The sequence below is a fragment of the Epinephelus fuscoguttatus genome, linkage group LG14 (genome assembly GCF_011397635.1).
Source record: "Epinephelus fuscoguttatus linkage group LG14, E.fuscoguttatus.final_Chr_v1".
NCBI lineage: Eukaryota > Metazoa > Chordata > Actinopteri > Perciformes > Serranidae > Epinephelus > Epinephelus fuscoguttatus.
This window is the reverse complement of record NC_064765.1, coordinates 31,037,264-31,055,360: the sequence shown is the minus strand read 5'-3', so window position 1 is coordinate 31,055,360 and position 18,097 is coordinate 31,037,264. Positions and strand designations below refer to the sequence as shown.

At 42.7% G+C, this 18,097-nt stretch overlaps 1 protein-coding gene across 3 annotated transcripts in view; it reads left to right on the top strand.

Annotated features, from left to right (window-relative positions):
• Positions 1 to 1,014: 1,014 nt before the first annotated feature.
• The window catches only part of runx3 (RUNX family transcription factor 3), a 52,895-nt gene continuing 35,812 nt past the window's right edge, over positions 1,015 to 18,097 (top strand). Inside the window, exons 1-2 of one of the 3 annotated variants that reach the window (XM_049595850.1) lie at positions 1,015 to 1,199; positions 1,535 to 1,645. In XM_049595850.1, the coding sequence (XP_049451807.1) occupies positions 1,588 to 1,645 (58 nt within the window). In that variant the 5' untranslated portion in view covers positions 1,015 to 1,199; positions 1,535 to 1,587. Of the gene's footprint in view, positions 1,200 to 1,534; positions 1,646 to 12,463; positions 12,621 to 18,097 lie in introns of those variants that run through there. The other 2 variants (XM_049595847.1, XM_049595848.1) reach the window with 2 other exon arrangements.

The following is an 18,097-nucleotide window of genomic DNA, read 5'->3' as shown; positions in this document are numbered from 1 at the left end:
TTCATAGTGGGGGGAAACAACTACACTAGGCCACAAATACTGATTTCTTTCTCTTTTTTTTTTTTTGATTTATCATATGCACAAGGGGGCTTAGGGAAAAATCCCAAATACAATTTATAGGTAAATGTTTTAAGTGAAGCCAACTGAAATTGAGCTTAAATAAATATGATGAAATATAAAAAATAATGAACACAAAGAAAGACAGAGAGAGAGTGCCAAAGAAAAAAAGAACTGTGCATGAGGGATGGAGGATAAAACCAGAGAGATATTGAAAAAGGAGCCTCGAGCGACTGGCAGTGCTGCCTCTAATGAGGCTAAGATTATGATACTATCAAGTGGTAAGGGAGGGTGGAGGTTTTGCAGGCCCAAAAACCACCGGTTGTTACAAACACAGATGTGCTGTGAGTCAGACAAACATAAAACTAGCACAGGACATACATATACAGTGAAGAACACGCTCAGTTAGACTGACACTTTCCTGCCTTCTAGCAGCAGCTAAAGCCACAGCTATCTCTCGTTTTCTCTTTCTCTTCTTCTGATTCGCTTCTGCCCGTTACTCTCTTTTGGGTGTGTGTTTATCTTAATACATTTTAATGCCTCTCCAGCTCTTCCACAGTGGTTTCAGTCCTCTCTGCAAACCTCAGTGAGCCACAGTGGTGCGGGCCGCTGCCTGGTTTGAACTCAAAAGAAAATAGAATGTTTCCAAAACTTGGACGGCCAATCAAAAGCAAGAGTGAAGACGGCCAGTCACAGAAGAAAAGGCATGGAAAGTTGAAAAAAAAAAAAAAAAAAAAAAAAAGATGCAGAGAAACCAGAGCAAAAGCAAAGACGAGAGGAGTAGAAGGGGAGGGAGGGGAAGGAGAGGGAGATGGTGGGAGGGAGAGGCCCGGTGACCTCACGTGACATGTGACGTGGGCTCCACCACTCACGGAGGGGAGTGTGTGTTCTGTGTGGAGGATGGCGAGGAGGATGCAGATAGACTGTGGCTTTTAGCCTTTTACTAGCATTGACGCTTCAGTCAGGCCACCACCATCGTGGAAGAGAAAGAGAAAGACAGACCACGCTATCAAGCTAGCTGGCTAACCTCAGACCCTCAGCCCGGTGCGTGACAGAGGACCACAAGCCCTGCCTTCCCCACCAGCCTGCTTCCACCACTACCTGGGCTCCGTTACCTGGGCCTCCTCTCATCTCCAGCCCTGGTGAGTCCACCTTGACACCTGGAGACACCAGTGCTGCTGTTGCTTCTCTTTCAACTGTTTCTCTTTCCACTGCCTCCTCTCTCAGTTTCTTCTCTTCTTTCTCCCTCTGACCCTCTTCTCTCCACTTCTCTCTCTCAAACGTCTCCTGGTGCTGCTACTAACACATGCTGCTGCTCTCTCTGCAGGCTTGTGGCTTGGGATTCCTGCGGTAGTCACAAACCCTAGATTCTTGGTTGCAAACGGGCTCCAGGAGTTTTGTCCTCTCTGCTCTCCTTCCTCCTCTCTCTTCTCTTACTCTCGTACTTTGTGTCTTTGTTTTTTTTTTCTTCTTCAAGGTCGGTGGAGATCGACTGCAGCGCGGGCTCCTCACCGTTCAGGCTTCCCGGTCATGGCATCAAACAGCATCTTTGACTCCTTCTCCAACTACAGCAGCAGTCTACTCAGAGGTGAGTGCTGATCCTCCCCTCCCCTCTTCCCTCTCCACCCCCCACCCCCCCCCCCTCCCACCACCATCCCACTCTCTGTCTTTAGGGTGTTCTGAATGTACAGCTTTGATAACTTGTTTCTTTCAAATGTGAGAGCTGAGTACATCTTGCAGTGTGTGAATGCATTCATCTCTCTGTCCACACACACACACACTCTAAGGGAGGTTCACAATCTGATTTGCACGGTAGACCTCATCTAGTTGACTGATATGGCCCTTAAATGCCTTCGCCTCTGCGCTCCTGTGTTTTCTGTAGGCTTGATGGAGTAGCGCCATAATGGGATTCTCACCACAGACATTCATTATCAAGTGAAACTCGGCGCTCTCTCTGTGAGAATACGAGCTCAGAGGCTCCATGTGACTGGGCCCTTTACTGGAACACGGCAATACAATAAAAGAGCAAAGAAAAAAAAACATATTAGGCTCTCTCACTTTGCTTTACTTCCAGGAGGTACTTTTGGTCTGTGTGGTGAGGTGAGTGCACTATACTTGGTGACGCTAAACGCCAGCCTCAATGAAGAAGCCATTTGTTGCCATGGTAATTCCAATCAGACAGCTTTTACTTGCAAATGGCGAAGCTCTTAAGTGTGCAAAGGGAGAAAGGTTGAAACTTTTACCTGGTTTTAACTAGAACGTTTGCTGAGTTTATTCCTGTAAGTGATGATAAACAGACATGAAGTAGTCAGTCTTGACATTGTTAATCTGATGGCGGCCAGGGGACTCAGTTGTTCCCACTGTTCATCACACAACCACTGAGACAGCCACCGAAAGGCACCATGAAAAAAAGACTAAATCTCCTTCCCAATTAAGGTCTCGTTGCAGTGTTAATTAGAGACAGCCACGGGAGAAGCACTACCAGCTCCTAATTGTTTGCAGAGTATATCTTAAAATCTCTGGAGCCTCACACACTCTCACACACACACACACACACACACACACACACACACACACACACACACACACACACACAGTCAGACACAGACAGTCACACACACTCAGTACATCTGTGCCTCACATGAGAACAATCCCCTGATATCCTCAGTGGAACCGCAGTGACAGGGGATGATGTTCCAGTGTTCTTGCAGCTTCTACAGACATCCAGGCATTTATAGTTTCCTCCTGACAAGGCTCAGGCCTTTTCCCCCTTTTCTTCCCTGTAACCGCTGGATCTGCATCCCTTTATCTCCTCACTGTTTACAGATCAGAGTGTCACCAACCTCAGGTTTCATGCATGCTGTCTATCAGGCTTTTGAGCGATTTAACCTCTAACGTAATGTGCATTTCAGGCGCCTGATTTTGATTTTGAACCCTACCAGAGCAGCGAGACGGGATGTGAGACAGTGGGTCAAGAGGGGGAAAAGAGACAAGCAGTTAAAGCTGTAATCATCCATTGGAAATCATTAGTGAATATGCAATATCCCTTTACAATTCCTTCTGTCAGGAGACTGAAACCGAACTGCAAGAGAACAAAGGCCAAGAGTCATTAAATACGCCCGTTCAATCTGAAAGCATTTCAAATCGGGACTACCTCATGTAAGCAAAATACCCCAGTGGTTAGTTTAACAACTTGCATTACACAGGCAAAGCAATTTGGCAAGTTCTCTTTTTAAGACTCAAATCAAACTGAAATTAAGAGGAACGGTTACAGAAAATCAAGGAGACTGTTAAATGTCTGGCTTCCCGAGCTCTGACTTTAATACCTTGTGACATGAAGCTTATGGAAATAATGCATTCATCTGTTCAAAAGTCATCTCATTCATTTGAAAAAATGACGCAAATCGAAAATACACTCAACAAAGTTTCTAAATGAATAAAAACAATTTGTGAAAACCTCATAAAATAAAAGGATTTAGATATTTAACTTTTAGACTTGCCAACTTGTCATTTCATTTGTACTTAGAAAGACATCAGTATAACAATCATCAGCACAAAAAAAACTCTATCAATCTGTAGGTCTACTGTAGGTGTTATATTAGTATCTCTGATATGTGTCAGCCTATCTCACAGTGCAGACAGAGAACACATGTAAGCATGTGATCTGCAACATCAGATGCACTTCGCGTGAGAAGCGAGAGAACGCCTCACCTCAGAAACCTCAGTTCTCTGCACAAGCTCAGGGAGACACACATACACACACAAACACACACAAACACACACACACACACGTATAACATATGACATATACACACAGAGAACTGACAGAGCAGCTGTCGTTCTCATGGCCTCCAATTCGGTATTTAGTGAGAAAAAATCCAATAGTGTGACGGTTGGTATGTTCTTAGAGAAAGAAAGAGAAACTGGGCTGGTGAGCTTTGCATCAACGAGGCGTTAATCTGATGCAGACTCGTAGTGCTGCTGCAGTTCACTGATAATAACCACAATGAGGCTATACACCTGCTAACCTTCACACAGCAGCACCACTATTTAACCAGAAGGCAGCATTTCTGAGACACTTTTTTAAAGACACACAAGGCTCCAAAAAAAGCACCGGACTTTCCGCCTGTGAGGCAGAATTGTATAAACTTTACTGAGTTTTCCGATCCTGACGCATTGGCAGCGCTTGCATCAGGTGGGGTACCTGGTTTATAGCAGCTGTGATTGGGCCTGTGTGGTGGGTCATATCCTTGGCTCACTTTCTGTCACCGCATTTCCCTCCGCTTGGAAGGGCTGCTGTGTTCCCTGCAGGCTGTTTTATACAGGGGTCCGTTTTTTTAGAGCATTACGCTCTTGGGAGCCAGCTCCCTTTGTGGCAGAGAAAAAGGCCCCTGGTTTATTAGGGTGGGAATGGTTTTATATGTTTGGCTTATTGCGCTGCATGAATGGAAGTGAGGGCTTGTGTGTGAGAAACGCGCCATGCCTCACCACAGTTGTAGCGAGGTTATTTTGGAGGATTCTGGGAGGTGGTCTGGTTTGTTCTACAAGTTTCTGGGAGGGAAAAAAGCCTGAGAGACACATGGACAGTGTGAGGAAAAAGACACTTTAAATGCATTGAAATGAATCATTCACAGGGGGATAAAACTCAAAACGAACTCCAAGCTAAGAACCACTGACAAATAAAAAGGCGCTATACAGTAGCTCCACAAAGAAAAGGGCTATAAATTTGACAGAACACACTGTTGGCCTGGTGAGTTTATTAATAACAAAGTCATATGGTGAAGATTTTTTTCACCCTCTCTTAAATTAACATGCTTGATTGGAGCCCATTCAAAATCCTGCTGAGTGTGAGGCCCCTGACTGACGCCAAAACATGAAGACTGGCTGAGCGGGCTGAAATCTGTAACCAGATATTAAGAGTTTCAATATTCTAAAGTGAAAGCAAATAATAGAAAACTCATGACAGCCACAGAGCGGCGAAATCCTGTCTCCAATTTAGCCGAGTATAATATCTATTTATAAAACTCTGAAGGCATATTGGATAGAGGGAACGCTCTGGACTTGATTAGGGCTGTAAACGTTTTTGGAGGTACTTATTTACTTTTTGGTCCGTCTCGCCGTTTTCACCGTCTGTCAACACGACTTTATGGGGAACACTTTCAGGGGTTGCCAGTAAGATGGCTTCCAGGTAGAGTATGCTGAGGGGCGTGCTGATTATGTGGTCGACTAATCCCAAACCTGCCTCCGCCCTTGTACACTTTTGGCTCAAACCACCATGCTCAGCGTTGCGTTGGTCAAGGTTAAAGTCGCGCTAAGTGTAGTAGTAAATACAATTTTCTGGTGGTCGACGAGCAACCACAGGGGCCAGATTCTTTTCAGCCAATCTGATAATATGGATTTATGCTGTACAGGTTTCTAACTGTGGGGGGAAAAGTGCTCTGAAAGGTTGAGCAACTTCTTTCAACAAACACTCAAAGGGGGGGGGTTGTTTCTGTAATTCTACTGGAAAGTAAACTGTAGGTGCGTCAACTCTGAAGGGGCATCCAGCGAGGAGCGAATGTGATCTGAACCTGGTGTCGAGCCAAGCAGGCAGGAAGAATACTCGACGTCTTGGCCCCCTTTAACACAGTTCATCCAGAGTTAGTCTGCATGTTAAACTCTGTGATCTGATTGTGCATGGCAGCTGTGAGAACTCAGGGGGGATGTATGCTCAACACATTCACTGTGACTATGTACTATAGTCTCACATGATAATTAAAGAGTCGAGGCTGAAAAGAATTGGTATGAAGGACATAAATGTCCAAATATGATGCAAGTGACGTGAGAGAAATTCATAATGTCTAGACGAGCTTCTTTAACTGGGACCGTCTGACATGAAAAAGAAATTGAAACAGGAACAAACTACATGTTGGCAGGAAAATATGCAGACTGTGCTTGCGTAATTGGATAACGAGGTGGAAATGATCACAGTATAAAATTCTTAAGTTTGATTTTTTTTTAAAAGTAATGCCCATACCGGATGAAGCTCTTCTATTTCTATGACTCATTTCTTTATGGTTAATTTGCTCCACTTACGAGCTGATAATATTTCATATAAACCCTTACGTTAAAATGATTAAACCCACATCACTGTTATTAGACTCTTCATGATCTCATTCGTCCTGCATGGTGGACGACTAAGTTAAGTAAAAGCCTTTCTCGCAATTTCTGCTTCTTAATTTTGTTTTAAAGCTACGCCCTAAACCACAGGCCAGCTCCACAGCTTATTACATGGTAAGGCTGGGGTTGCAGAAAAAAACACAAGTATTATTGTAAGCTAATTTATGTATTATTAACCTAAATTTATGCAGCAATTACGCTGGTGTATGGAATTTTCTTGCAATTTTCAGCAAAGCTGGACAAAAGGTAAACAATTCAAGGTAAAACCTGAAATGAAACATTTTCGTCATCACAGGTTTGTTTTCAGAAACTCTGGCTACAATTAGAGAGCTGTGACCTGAGTTTGACTCAGATGAAGAAGACTTATTGTTTAGACCCCTCCCTGTATCGTTAAACAGATGTTGTCAACAACATCCTTTCTGTTGCAGCAGGAAAAGCAAAAAACTGCCTGTGACTAAGCACAATGTCGATTGCTGTGCACTTTTGTTTTTAACATTACAGTTGCATTCTAAGCCACAAATTACTTTAATGGGCGGGCATGGATCTGGTCGGCAGCACATAAAATGACTCAAACTTATGGAGATCCCACATGTTCAGAAACATATCAGCAGACAGGTTTTTTTTTTTTTTTTTTTTTTTTACATAAGATGGAACGCAGGAGGAACAGAGGGTTTTATTTTATCATGTGTGAAAGTTTAGCAAAGATCTGAGGCAGAGAGGAACTCATTCTGTCACCATCAAAGGATTAAAAGGAATGTTTTTCACAGACAAAATATCCTTCCTCCGGACTGAATCTTCACGTCATTATGAGCAACTTTAATCATCCTCAAAACATCCTTATAGCCTATCCCTCTTCCCATAAGCAATAAAGAAAAAAAACTTAATTACGGTGGAGGAAAAATGCAGATAATGATAGGATGTGAGAGGCTGCCGGCTATGAAATGTTTTCTGATTCTCTATTTTCCCAGAATTTTTTTTTCTTCAACTTGTTTACATACAGTTAATTGTTGCTGCTGCAATAAAACATGTTTTTGGGTTGCTTCTTCCCTCCCCTCAAACATAACTTTAACCACAGGGAATTGATTTTTGTGGAGACAGCATTTCAAAAATGGGATTTTAGTTTTCTCTTGGCTATTCACTGGGGGGTACAAATAAATAACTGACTGTGCTGACTGCATCAGTAATGGGCCACCTAATTGTGCTTTTTGACTCAGTACTGCAGAGGAAGCGTGCAAATCTGAGCAGTTAGTGTTATCATCTATGTGTCAACTGAGAGATGAGTGAAAAAAATAGTTGGACATTTTGGGAAATAAGCTCTCTTGCTCTCTTGCTGAGTTAGATGAGAAAATTGATACCACTCTCATGTCAGTTTAAAGAATGCTTTATCCGCAAAATTACCATTTGTATAACAATTATACCCTTTTTTCACCATTTCAAATTAGCACATTAGGTTTTTCAAATGTGGGGAAACCTGTTCAAAACAGGATATAGACTGCTTTCCCACTGCCAGTAGACAAGTATGCCTTTCTGTTTTTTTGTTTGCTTGGTGCATCACATCTGACGTCATGAAAGGTCCTGAAAACAGGTTAGTAAACATGAGAATACAGCGTGTAGGGCAGTGAAAATGTGACAATGGTTACTTACTTTTTATATCTGTTATGTATTCAGTCTCTCAAACTCTGTACAGGCTAAAATTTAAAGCTATCCCATCAAAGCAACTGTTTGAGCTCTCGAGCGTTTGAGCGATGGGGACAGATGTAATCATCATGTTGTATCGAAATGTGTTCCCTCTTCTAATAGTGTTTTCCTAATGCGTAGCGCTCCCCTCAGTGGTTAGGGTGAGGGCAGTGGGTTTGGATCAGGTTTAGATAGAAGGAAACATGTCAACGGGGAAACAGTCCTTGACACAACACCGGCAAAGGGGCTAAAATTAGTGTGTCCATCTGGGTGTCCTATTTTCATCACTGCCGATCGAAGCCAATCGGAGCTGGAGCCAAAAAATACCTGTGACAACTGCGGAGTCACTTGTCCTGAGAGTAAATGCTAATTTTAACCTTACCCATCAAATACCAGAAAGGCCAGATGTTACTGAGTGTTAGTGAGTTTTTTGTCCTGAGGGACAGGGGCTTTACTCACCACGTTACCTTGAACTCGAGAGAACTTTGTTTTCTTGCATGCCTCCATGGTGAATGGAGAATCCAAAAAAGGTGAACATTCTGAATGAACTGGAGTTATCAGGGACTGCATTTAACAATAGCAGAACTATATCAAAACATTCATTTACAACTTACACAACCTGTGCAGTATGATCCAAGTGTCGTTCATCCAGTCATATGCTCAGTGCTTCCCAAACACTTACATTTTCACTAAAAAGTTACGATTTAAAACATTCTCATGCACAGCTGAGTAGCTTGCCTGGGCTGTGTGTGCATTTGAACTTTGCTCAAGTGGAGTTTATATGCACCCATGTGCTCAGGCATGCTTAAGGCATGGCTCTCATAGGCAGAGGTGTTTTACATTGACAGGTTTTAACAATAATGCACAGGTTTTGGAAGTACTGTGCATATGACTGGATAAATGAGACTTGAATCATACTGCATGAGTTGTTTGAGAGTTTGTAAATGGATGTTTTGATAAAGTTTTGCTGTTGTTAAACACGTACCCCAATTACTTCAATTCATGGATAATGTTGTTTTTTTTGGATTCTCAATTCACCGAGAAAGCATGCAAGGGAAACAAAGTTTTCTTCATGAATTCAAAGTAACACATGGTGAGCAAATAATATACAAGCTTGGTATAAAGACTGGAAACAGGGGCAAACAGTCAGTCTGACTTTGTCTAAAGGTAAGAAAAGAAAAGATAAAAAAATCTTCCTATCATTATCTTTAAAGCTCACTACTCAACACATCATGTCTCATTCATTTAATCTGTACAAAAACCAAAGTTTAAAAATGACAATTTGTAGTTTCATGGAGGGGCTGTGTGCTGGTGGTCTGTGAAAAAATGACAAAACTTTGCCAAGTCACTGTGCCCAGCCAAGAGATAATCCCACATTTAACACCCCAGTAAACCACAAACTGGTTTATATTGTGGCTTTATTATTTCCCAAAATAAATAATATCAATAATTTAAATTCCATTACTACTTCCTTCTCTAATGTCCATATTTCCATATTCTATGCAGAGTTTGCTTGTTCTGCAACCTTTCCACATTATATAAATTCATGCTAAAATAAATGATATTACCCTGTACTGCAGTAGGTTTTACCCTGAAGTAAACTTTAGTGAGCTCCTGCTTTCTCTACAGCTGCTCACTTCTCTGTTGGCTCAGTAAGAAACACCATGCCAGGGATTCCCCCTCAGCTGCGCAGCAGAAGTGGCCCCTCCATCTCTTCTCCATAGTCTGTCTGCTGTGAGGTCACTCCGCCTGTTGCACACACTCTTCCCACGGTCACAGACGAAGTCGTCACGAGCCCAAACGCACAGGGGACGTTACGGTATACACACACTGTCGCTGGCACATATAGCTTACGTACACACACACACACACACACACACACACACACACACACACACACACACACACACAGAAGTCAATCGCCTGAGTTTTTTCCTCGTGCTGAGTCAGAGAGGAGCAGTGCATGTCAACATGATGACCGTGACGTTTCTCCCCCTCTAAATGCTGTCTGACCTCACTGTAATAGCTGGTCAGGACTAACATATGGTCTCCTGATGCCTTAGTCCAGCAGAATTACCCACATGGTGACTAAACACCAGAGGACTTAACTGAAAAATATCAGTGACTGCTTTCTTGATTTTATAAGAGTGCCAATTTGTGTCTTGTGCTTAAAAAAATATTTAACTGACTACTGTAGTTACACATGTACTGACAGGAGTGAGAGTTTCTAACCAGTGAGTCCTTCCTGTGAGATATAACCTTGTTAAATTCACTGTCACAAAATCTAACTGCAACTTAGAAAGAGACTCAACATGTCAAGCAACATCAGGTGCACTAGGAAGCTTGATATGATTTTTTAAAGAATTATTGGTAATAATGGCAGAAAGGTAACAGCATCCATACACGTCCTCTCATGTCAAAATGGGTAAAATAACACTGAAATTAACTTGGTCCTCAATTAAACAAGGGTGTCCCCTCAGTACTCCTGTTTTAGCATGACAGCTAGCTGTGCTAACACTGCCAACCTGGCAGAGAGACGTTTGTGTTAGAAGGGCCTGACGGACCTGAACGCAACTTTTCCCCTTTAATCAGTGTGATGACATAAGAGGCAGACAGCGAGCCAGTCATTCAGCCAGTATAGAGTTTGATTAACCTAATCACCAGGCAGCCAGACTCCAGGCTACTGATTGGGTTTACAAACGCTCCTTGTCATCGTTGTGTCATTAGCTCGTCGTTAGCCGCGGCCGCCTTGACGTGGAGCAGCGACGTGCAGGGCCTAAACACAGCAATCAGGGGATTAGTGTGCAGCTACAGCAAAGCCTCAATGGACGCCTCAGGCTCTGAGTCAAAGAGGGAAAGTCCTGCCTTACTATGCAAGCTCCACGTGGCCAGGGTGCTAACTGTACATGGGCAACGCCACTACTGATTAGTGATGGAGATGATGAGAGGAAACATTCAGTCACTTCGGACACACGGGTGGTTTCCCGGACTCCAATTAAGCCAAGTCCTTGACTCAGGCAATGATTTGAATGGAGGGACTCCATTGAAAATAAGTTTTAGTCTCCAATTAGGTTTGCTTAATCTAGAACTGGGAATCAAGCCCAAAGACATCACAGGCACAGAGCTGCATGCAGCACACCGACTCTCTGCAGTCACTGCAGAAAGGCTCAGTGACATTTGGAAATGATTCATTTTCATTTCTTTCATTTGAAATCAATCGCAATGATTGACAATAATCTCTCACTGTGCAAAACACTCGATTTATAGGTTGTGACAATACTATGTGTCTGAGTGCTCTCCTGAGCTCCTTGGCTTGAAGGCTGAGAGTCGCCACACCCTTGTTTCCTTACGATGAAAAAGCCCAGAGGGCCAGCCGAGTACTTTCCAAGAGTTGTCTCACGTCTGCAGAGGAAAGTGGCATGGACACTTGTCAGGAAACCAGCACCGGGTTCCTGCTCGAATCTGGTTGGATTCTGCGGTGAGTCAGATGGTGCTCGGGAGGCTGAACCCCTCTGAAGAGGGAAATAAATGCAAATTCAATATTTGGGGGCTTTTTGAAGTCCATTTGCACTTGAATGAGTGTGACAGAACCTGGAATGACCCCTACTGAAAGAGTCCCTTAACAGTGATGAAAGGAGTTGAAAGGGACAAACACTGACGACAATAGTTGAGAAGTTGGAAATGTGTACATGGTGTGTATTTGTGTGTGTTTACATAAGGCCATGCTTGAATGTGTGTGTGCAGTAGTGTTATATGTGCACAGACAGCAGGGACGACTAAGAAACTTTGTCTCCTTAAAACCATTTGAATACCAATTCACAATGCAGCTAAGAACAATACATTTGGCCCAGTGCCTGTTTGGCAGTGCCCTCTCGTGTTTTGCTGGTTAGCGTTCATGCCATTCATTTCATACATTACATACCTCACCGTGTTCCTTCATAGTCCAAAGTAACAAGGACCTAGTCTCAAAAAATAAAAACATGTGGCTTTTGTTGCAGAGAGGAATGAACAACAGCATTCCATGTGCAACCACATCAAAGGTCCCCCTCGCCATGGGGCTAAATGAGGGCAGACTGTCCTGCTTGCCCCTCCTGACATGACTGCCACTAATTAACGAGTGATCTAAAACTGACACTTCATCTTCATCACTTTTTCTCACATCTTCACTCCAATCTCCACACTTTTTAACGCACATTGATTCTCTTTGGGTTCCAGTGAGATGGGGACAGCCACACAACAAGCACAAAGGGGCATTGTCTGCTGGTGAAAATGTGGTTTACAGGCTCTGCTATAATGGCTCGGTGGTTGCTGGAAGCCATGCGCACTTCCTAATATTCGACTCACATGCGATTTCATTTTGAGAGGAGACTGAGCTATGGGGCTTTGCCTTTGTGTGAGAGGGACGCCTCACAACTTATTTTCTGAGCCGACAGGCTTCAGGCTCCCTTACCCCCTCCCCGCTCTTCACCCCCTCTTTCCCTCTCTGGTGGCGCTACTATATTTGTGTGGGATCTCTAGCGATGGAAGAGTAGACACAGGCTGCGTTGCCAGTCAAACGTGTTCGGGCTGTCAGACTGAAAGGCTTCCAGCACTGCGATCTGTCTCCTCTCCTCGTCAGTAGGAGCTGTTTGATCTGACAGAGAGACTCCATTAGAGACACAGGGAAGTTCAACTGCTGGGAGGTTGGATGGCTTCAGCAGTCAGAGTAGCAGCCCAGAGAGGAAAAGGTTTGCACACACAGTCTGGTTGCAATCTTGGTGTCTCGCTGTGTATCTATAAATGTCTCTGAGCATTACTTGTCCTTATACTAGGTGTGTGTGGTTACACGTTGACGAGTGCAACGTAACAAAGCCCAACTGGGCTGACATATTTTGGGGCTCTGTTGGGCAAAGGGGTGATGACGCAGTGGATAATGATATCATAAATGTGCGGCGCTGCTGAGCTGCAATGAGAGAGAGAGAGAGAGAGAGAGAGAGAGAGAGAGAGAGAGAGAGAGAGAGAGAGAGAGAGAGAGAGATTGTTCGCTGAGGTTGTGAGTAGAGCAAGTAAGACATGCTGTCTTCTTCAGCTCACACCATAGCATTCCCTCAGTCTCACGGTGGTGATGACCTCATAAACCTGCGCCACAGTCTAACCAAGTAGAGAGGACGCTTGTGTCAGAGCGGTGAAATGGTAGACAATGGTTTGATAAATATGCATCAATGGTTCAGCCACAGACCGTCACTACACTCCCTACATTTAATGTGGCTACAACTTCCACTAATCAGCAGGAACTCTGACAAATGACTCAATTCTCTGAGACATATTTACAAGTAATATTAGAGGATTAGTATAAGACTTAATTTCATCTGCTTGCACTGTGTGATCGCTGTTAAAAGGGAGCAGCGAGGGTGAGTTAATGTGGCTCCTGTGAAAGATTCGTCTCCTGATCTGTGTGTGGCAGCTGGGCTCTGGCAGGGCTCTGGCACCGGGGCTGCATGGCAGTTAAACTGTCAGTGGCAGGAACTGTAAATCTTTTGCAGAAGGTGAATGCAGCACGACAGCACCACAGGTGTGTGTGTGTGTGTGTGTGTGTGTGTGTGTGTGTGTGTGTGTGTTTACCAGTTGCACGTTTGTCACAATACTGTCTACTTGTCTGTATGTCTTTGTCTCTCAGCCATCCTGAGAAGCAGTTTCCAAAATTTTTTGAGCTGGACACATTTGGCAGAGTCAGAGTGAGTCAGGATACTCTTGTGTGTGTATGTGTGTGTCTGTAGGGGGTGGGGGTGCTGTCACTTTGGCAACGCAACTGCACATATTGCAGCGATTACCACAGCGGAAAAATGTTTTTCTGCAACATGCAATTACTACAGATTACAGATTGCCTTCCTTGCATCAGAAGCTCTCGCTAGAAAAGGAGAAACACAGTGCGTTTGTGTGTGTATGTGGATTTGTGTGTGCGTCGTTACACACAAATAGACAGACAGACACGGAGACAAAGAAAGATGAGAAATGATTATAGCTCACACTAAAAACCACAACTGAAAAAAATGGAGGAGTTGACGTATTTATGGGACTCATTTAGATTTAAAAGTTATACTGACTTTCAGGGGTAAATAAAGAGCCAGGGAAAAAATACAATCTGTCCTTCAGTGAAATGAAAAAAAAAAAAAAAAAAAACTAGAGCAGGGTACATTTCGAAGGCTTTTGTCTATCATCATCAACATTATGAAAAACATACACTGATGTCCTCATGAAGTACACAACCCTGAATGCCACAAGTCATATCAGTTTTGGACTTTACATTTTGTTCCAGGTTACAAATCACACTGAATATCAAAAAGCTTCCTTCAGGTCACACTAAACAATATAGCCCAAAAGTGGTGCCCCGCAGCAAGGCAGGGCCCTATTTACAAACCCACCAGATCAAAACTCAACCCAAAGTGCTCCTATAATAGCACTGGGGCCTTTTGGTGAGCTTACCATCCAATGCTACTTTTAGTGGGTTTTCCAAAGAATAAACAGGCCCAGGAACCACATCACAGACTGCTGACTGTCATCGTTGGGTGAGTGTACCCGACGGATGATGTGAGGGCGGAGCGACCGTGACACCGGGGTTTACGGAGAGTCCCCCCTCCCCCCTTCCCCCCTGCCTGACTCGGGTGTGGTGTGTGCCATAGAGCTGCCACTGAAAGGACAGGGAGGGGGCCTGACCACATTCAACCCCTGAATGCCGATCACAGTGAACACATCAGTGCCTCACTGTGACTTTCATGACTTCTCTGCTTATTGTGAACAGGAAAAGGGTGAGTCCTGATTTCTGGGTATTATATATATTTGGTTGTGCAATCAGATGTGCACACACCCAGCCTCCTCCAGAGTGATGGTGGAAGAAGTACTCAGACCCCTAATAAAAGTATTAATACCACAATATAAAAATACCCCATTATAAGTAAAAGTCATGCATATCAAGTCCCACTTAAAAGGGACAGTTCACCCCGAAATCTAAAATACATATTTTTCCTCATTTACCCACTCCTTACCTGTAGTGCTATTTATCAGCTAAGATTGTTTGGGTGTGAGTTGCCAAGAGTTGGAGATATTGGCATCGAGATATCTGTCTTGTCTCTCATATAACGGAACAAAATGGCACTCGGCTTGTGGTGCTCAAAGCGCCAGAAAATACATTTGAAAAAATCAACCCAGTGTCACTTCCAACCCATCAAATACTGACACTTGGTGAGTGGCCCTCAGTGTCAGACACTGAAGCACAGAAGCACAGAAGCACAGAAGCTACTTTAGCAGTGGTATGAGGAGCACAGAGTGGCGACATATTTTGACATTCTGAGCTATTGCCATAGTGCAGGCATGTCCAAAGTCTGGCTCGGGGGCCAATTGTGGCCTGCAGATTTTAATCTAAAAACCAATTTTAATCGGCCCTTGGCTTGACTTTCAAAATATACCATATGTGGCCCTTTTCACAATAATGGTTAATCGAGCAAGATCACTTCGCATTTTTACCCTTCACCTCACAATGATAGGACTATAATACAGTTTGCAGACAGGCATCACGTAGTAATAGTTCATTAAAAGATAAATATGGTTGCATTTGTCTCACTTTATTTCTTATTTTTTTAAACCCATTTGATGCGAGAATCAGTCGGCCCCCCAGGTATTTTCACGTTGTTTTATCTGGCCCCCCTGCCGTACTGTAAAGAGTGAGAAAATCTGCATAAATAAAGGTTTGAAATGAAATGAAATGAAATGAAATGCATGAGGTGGATGGGTCATGGATTTCCCATGTGAAACCAAAAGTCAATCGAATTATTTTAATAACCAAGTTTGCTAGTATGTGTAGCATGCTATGGTAGTGACACATATGTGACATACTTATTTTAAGCCAAACTGTAACGTTTTTCTCCAACCTAACCAAGTGTGTGTTCCTTCTGTGCAGTGATGATGATGATGATGATGATGATGATGATGTCTGGAAAGAGACATTACTGCTGAGTTTTTCAATTTATTTATTTATTTATTTATTGGTGCTTTGAGGATCACACACTGAGCGCCATCCAGTTATATTACATATATTACTTTTGTCAGTCAGTGCAAATGTACAGAAGAGTCATGGAGTCCGAAAACATTAACTAATGTCAGTTACACAGGAATTTAAGCAAGCTAACATTAGTCACCATGAGCTACTGGTCATACCAGACCAAATAAGGCTGTAGCAGTGAAACTCCTGACTTTCCTGAATTGAGAAAATGTGCATTTTATTAATGGTGAGGTTAAACTTTTAAGCTGTAGGACAAAGATTGTGTTATTTTTTATATCATAAATTACACATTGTTGCTTTAAAGTATAATAAGTACTCATTATGCAGAAAAATGGCCCCTGTGCATGGGGGTTGAGGTTGCGCTGGTTTCGCCAACTTCATATACAGGTAGTTTACCCGAGTGGTTCCCAACCTGGTAATCAGCCCCACCCCAAAAGGTCACAAGATCACAGCTGAGGGGTCATGAGATAATTAGCGGGGTACAAAAAAGGAAAATACTGAATTCTGTTACACACATCTGTATTGATTTTTCCAACTACTGCGATAAATTTACCTTTTTAGTAAATTCTTGCTAATTCTCTCTCTTTGGGTATGGAACAGTTATCTATATAAAACAATATGACAATCTGTCTTTGGTGGAACTGTTAACAAGTCACTGATGTCTGAAGTCACAGACTTTTTTTTTTTCTAAGGGGCCACAGACCAAAAATACTGGAAACCACTAATTTAATATTCAACAATGTGTTGTATTTTATAGGTTTTTTTCTAATGTAAAATCTTAATCCATAAATTAACTAATTCCTTAAAATGTCACACAAATGTAGCAGAGTAACAAGAATAATATTTCCCTCTGATATGTGCTCAAGAAGAAGTAAAAAGTCGTATAAAACGGAAATGGAGTTAACTGTTCTTCCTTATTTTCCACCACTGCTCTGGAGGATTGGAGAACATCAAAGCGGCACCGCTACCAAACTCATCCCATAATGTATTCAATATGAAATGAAGTGTCAGACAGACAAATACATGCTTGGTATGTTTGAAAATGAATGTAGTCTTTAAGAAGTCCATTTACATTCAGCAGACAGATATAAAAATGTAGTTGGAGTCGTCCCCCAACAGCCATTATGCTGCTCAATTGATTCAGAGGGCTTTTATAAGCCCTTGGCTCCGCTCTGCACCTTTTATAAAAATGTAAGCAGAATATTAAAGATGCATGAGATGAATGTGCTCATTGTCTCCTCTGGTGACTGCTGCATCTAAGCTCATCACGCTTACATAGTAATTAGCTGCTGGGTTTGGAAATGTCACCGTCCTCTACATCATTTTTAGGATAACATATACTCTAAACGCCTTCAAGGATCTGGAACTGGGGCCTGACTCTCTCATCAGTTAGTGGGTATATAAAGCACTACAAGGGGCAAATTATGTAAGAAAACTATAGAAATTTAAATAAAAATAAAGTGTCTTGGTGTCATTAAGAGCTAAAACAAAGTCTGAATACACAAGTGCATTCCAGTGATCATTAAAACTAACAGAGACAGCCCTGGTGGAGAAAAAATAACATACACATTTATATGATCAAAATTGTTCAATGTGTTTCCTATTTTCTTGTCTGAACATCAAAATGGACAAAAATGACCACCAATTGTGATGTGCTGACACATTATGTAATCAAAATTTGAGAGAGAATCAGCCATCAGAGCAGCAAGAGCCCAAAACCCAAACAGTCTGTACCCACTCACTGTTGTTTAAAAGTTTCTCCATATACTTGTGTATATAAACACTCCCAACGCTAGAATATGATTTGGCTTTGAGGGGACTGGCACAAATGGCTTTGGTGACTTACATCATGCTTGGAAGTCTAATCACAGACACTCTTGTCATATCAAGCAGAAAAAGTCCATTTCATAGCAAGCTACGTCTCAAAAAAAAAGAGGAGGGAAGGGTAAACAAGCCCTGCGTTCCACAGCCACCGCAGAATTCATCATTCATACAAAAAAATACCCCGAGCCCCAAAGTAGAGCTAATTTAATCCGAGAGGAATAAAACTCCATTTCATAGAAGTCGTCCATTCAGAACACTCATATTTCCACTGAGCAGAAACCCCCGGCTGAAATTCGAGCAGACACTTTTCGGAAGGAATGCATTCGGTGGGTTGAGGGCCAAAGC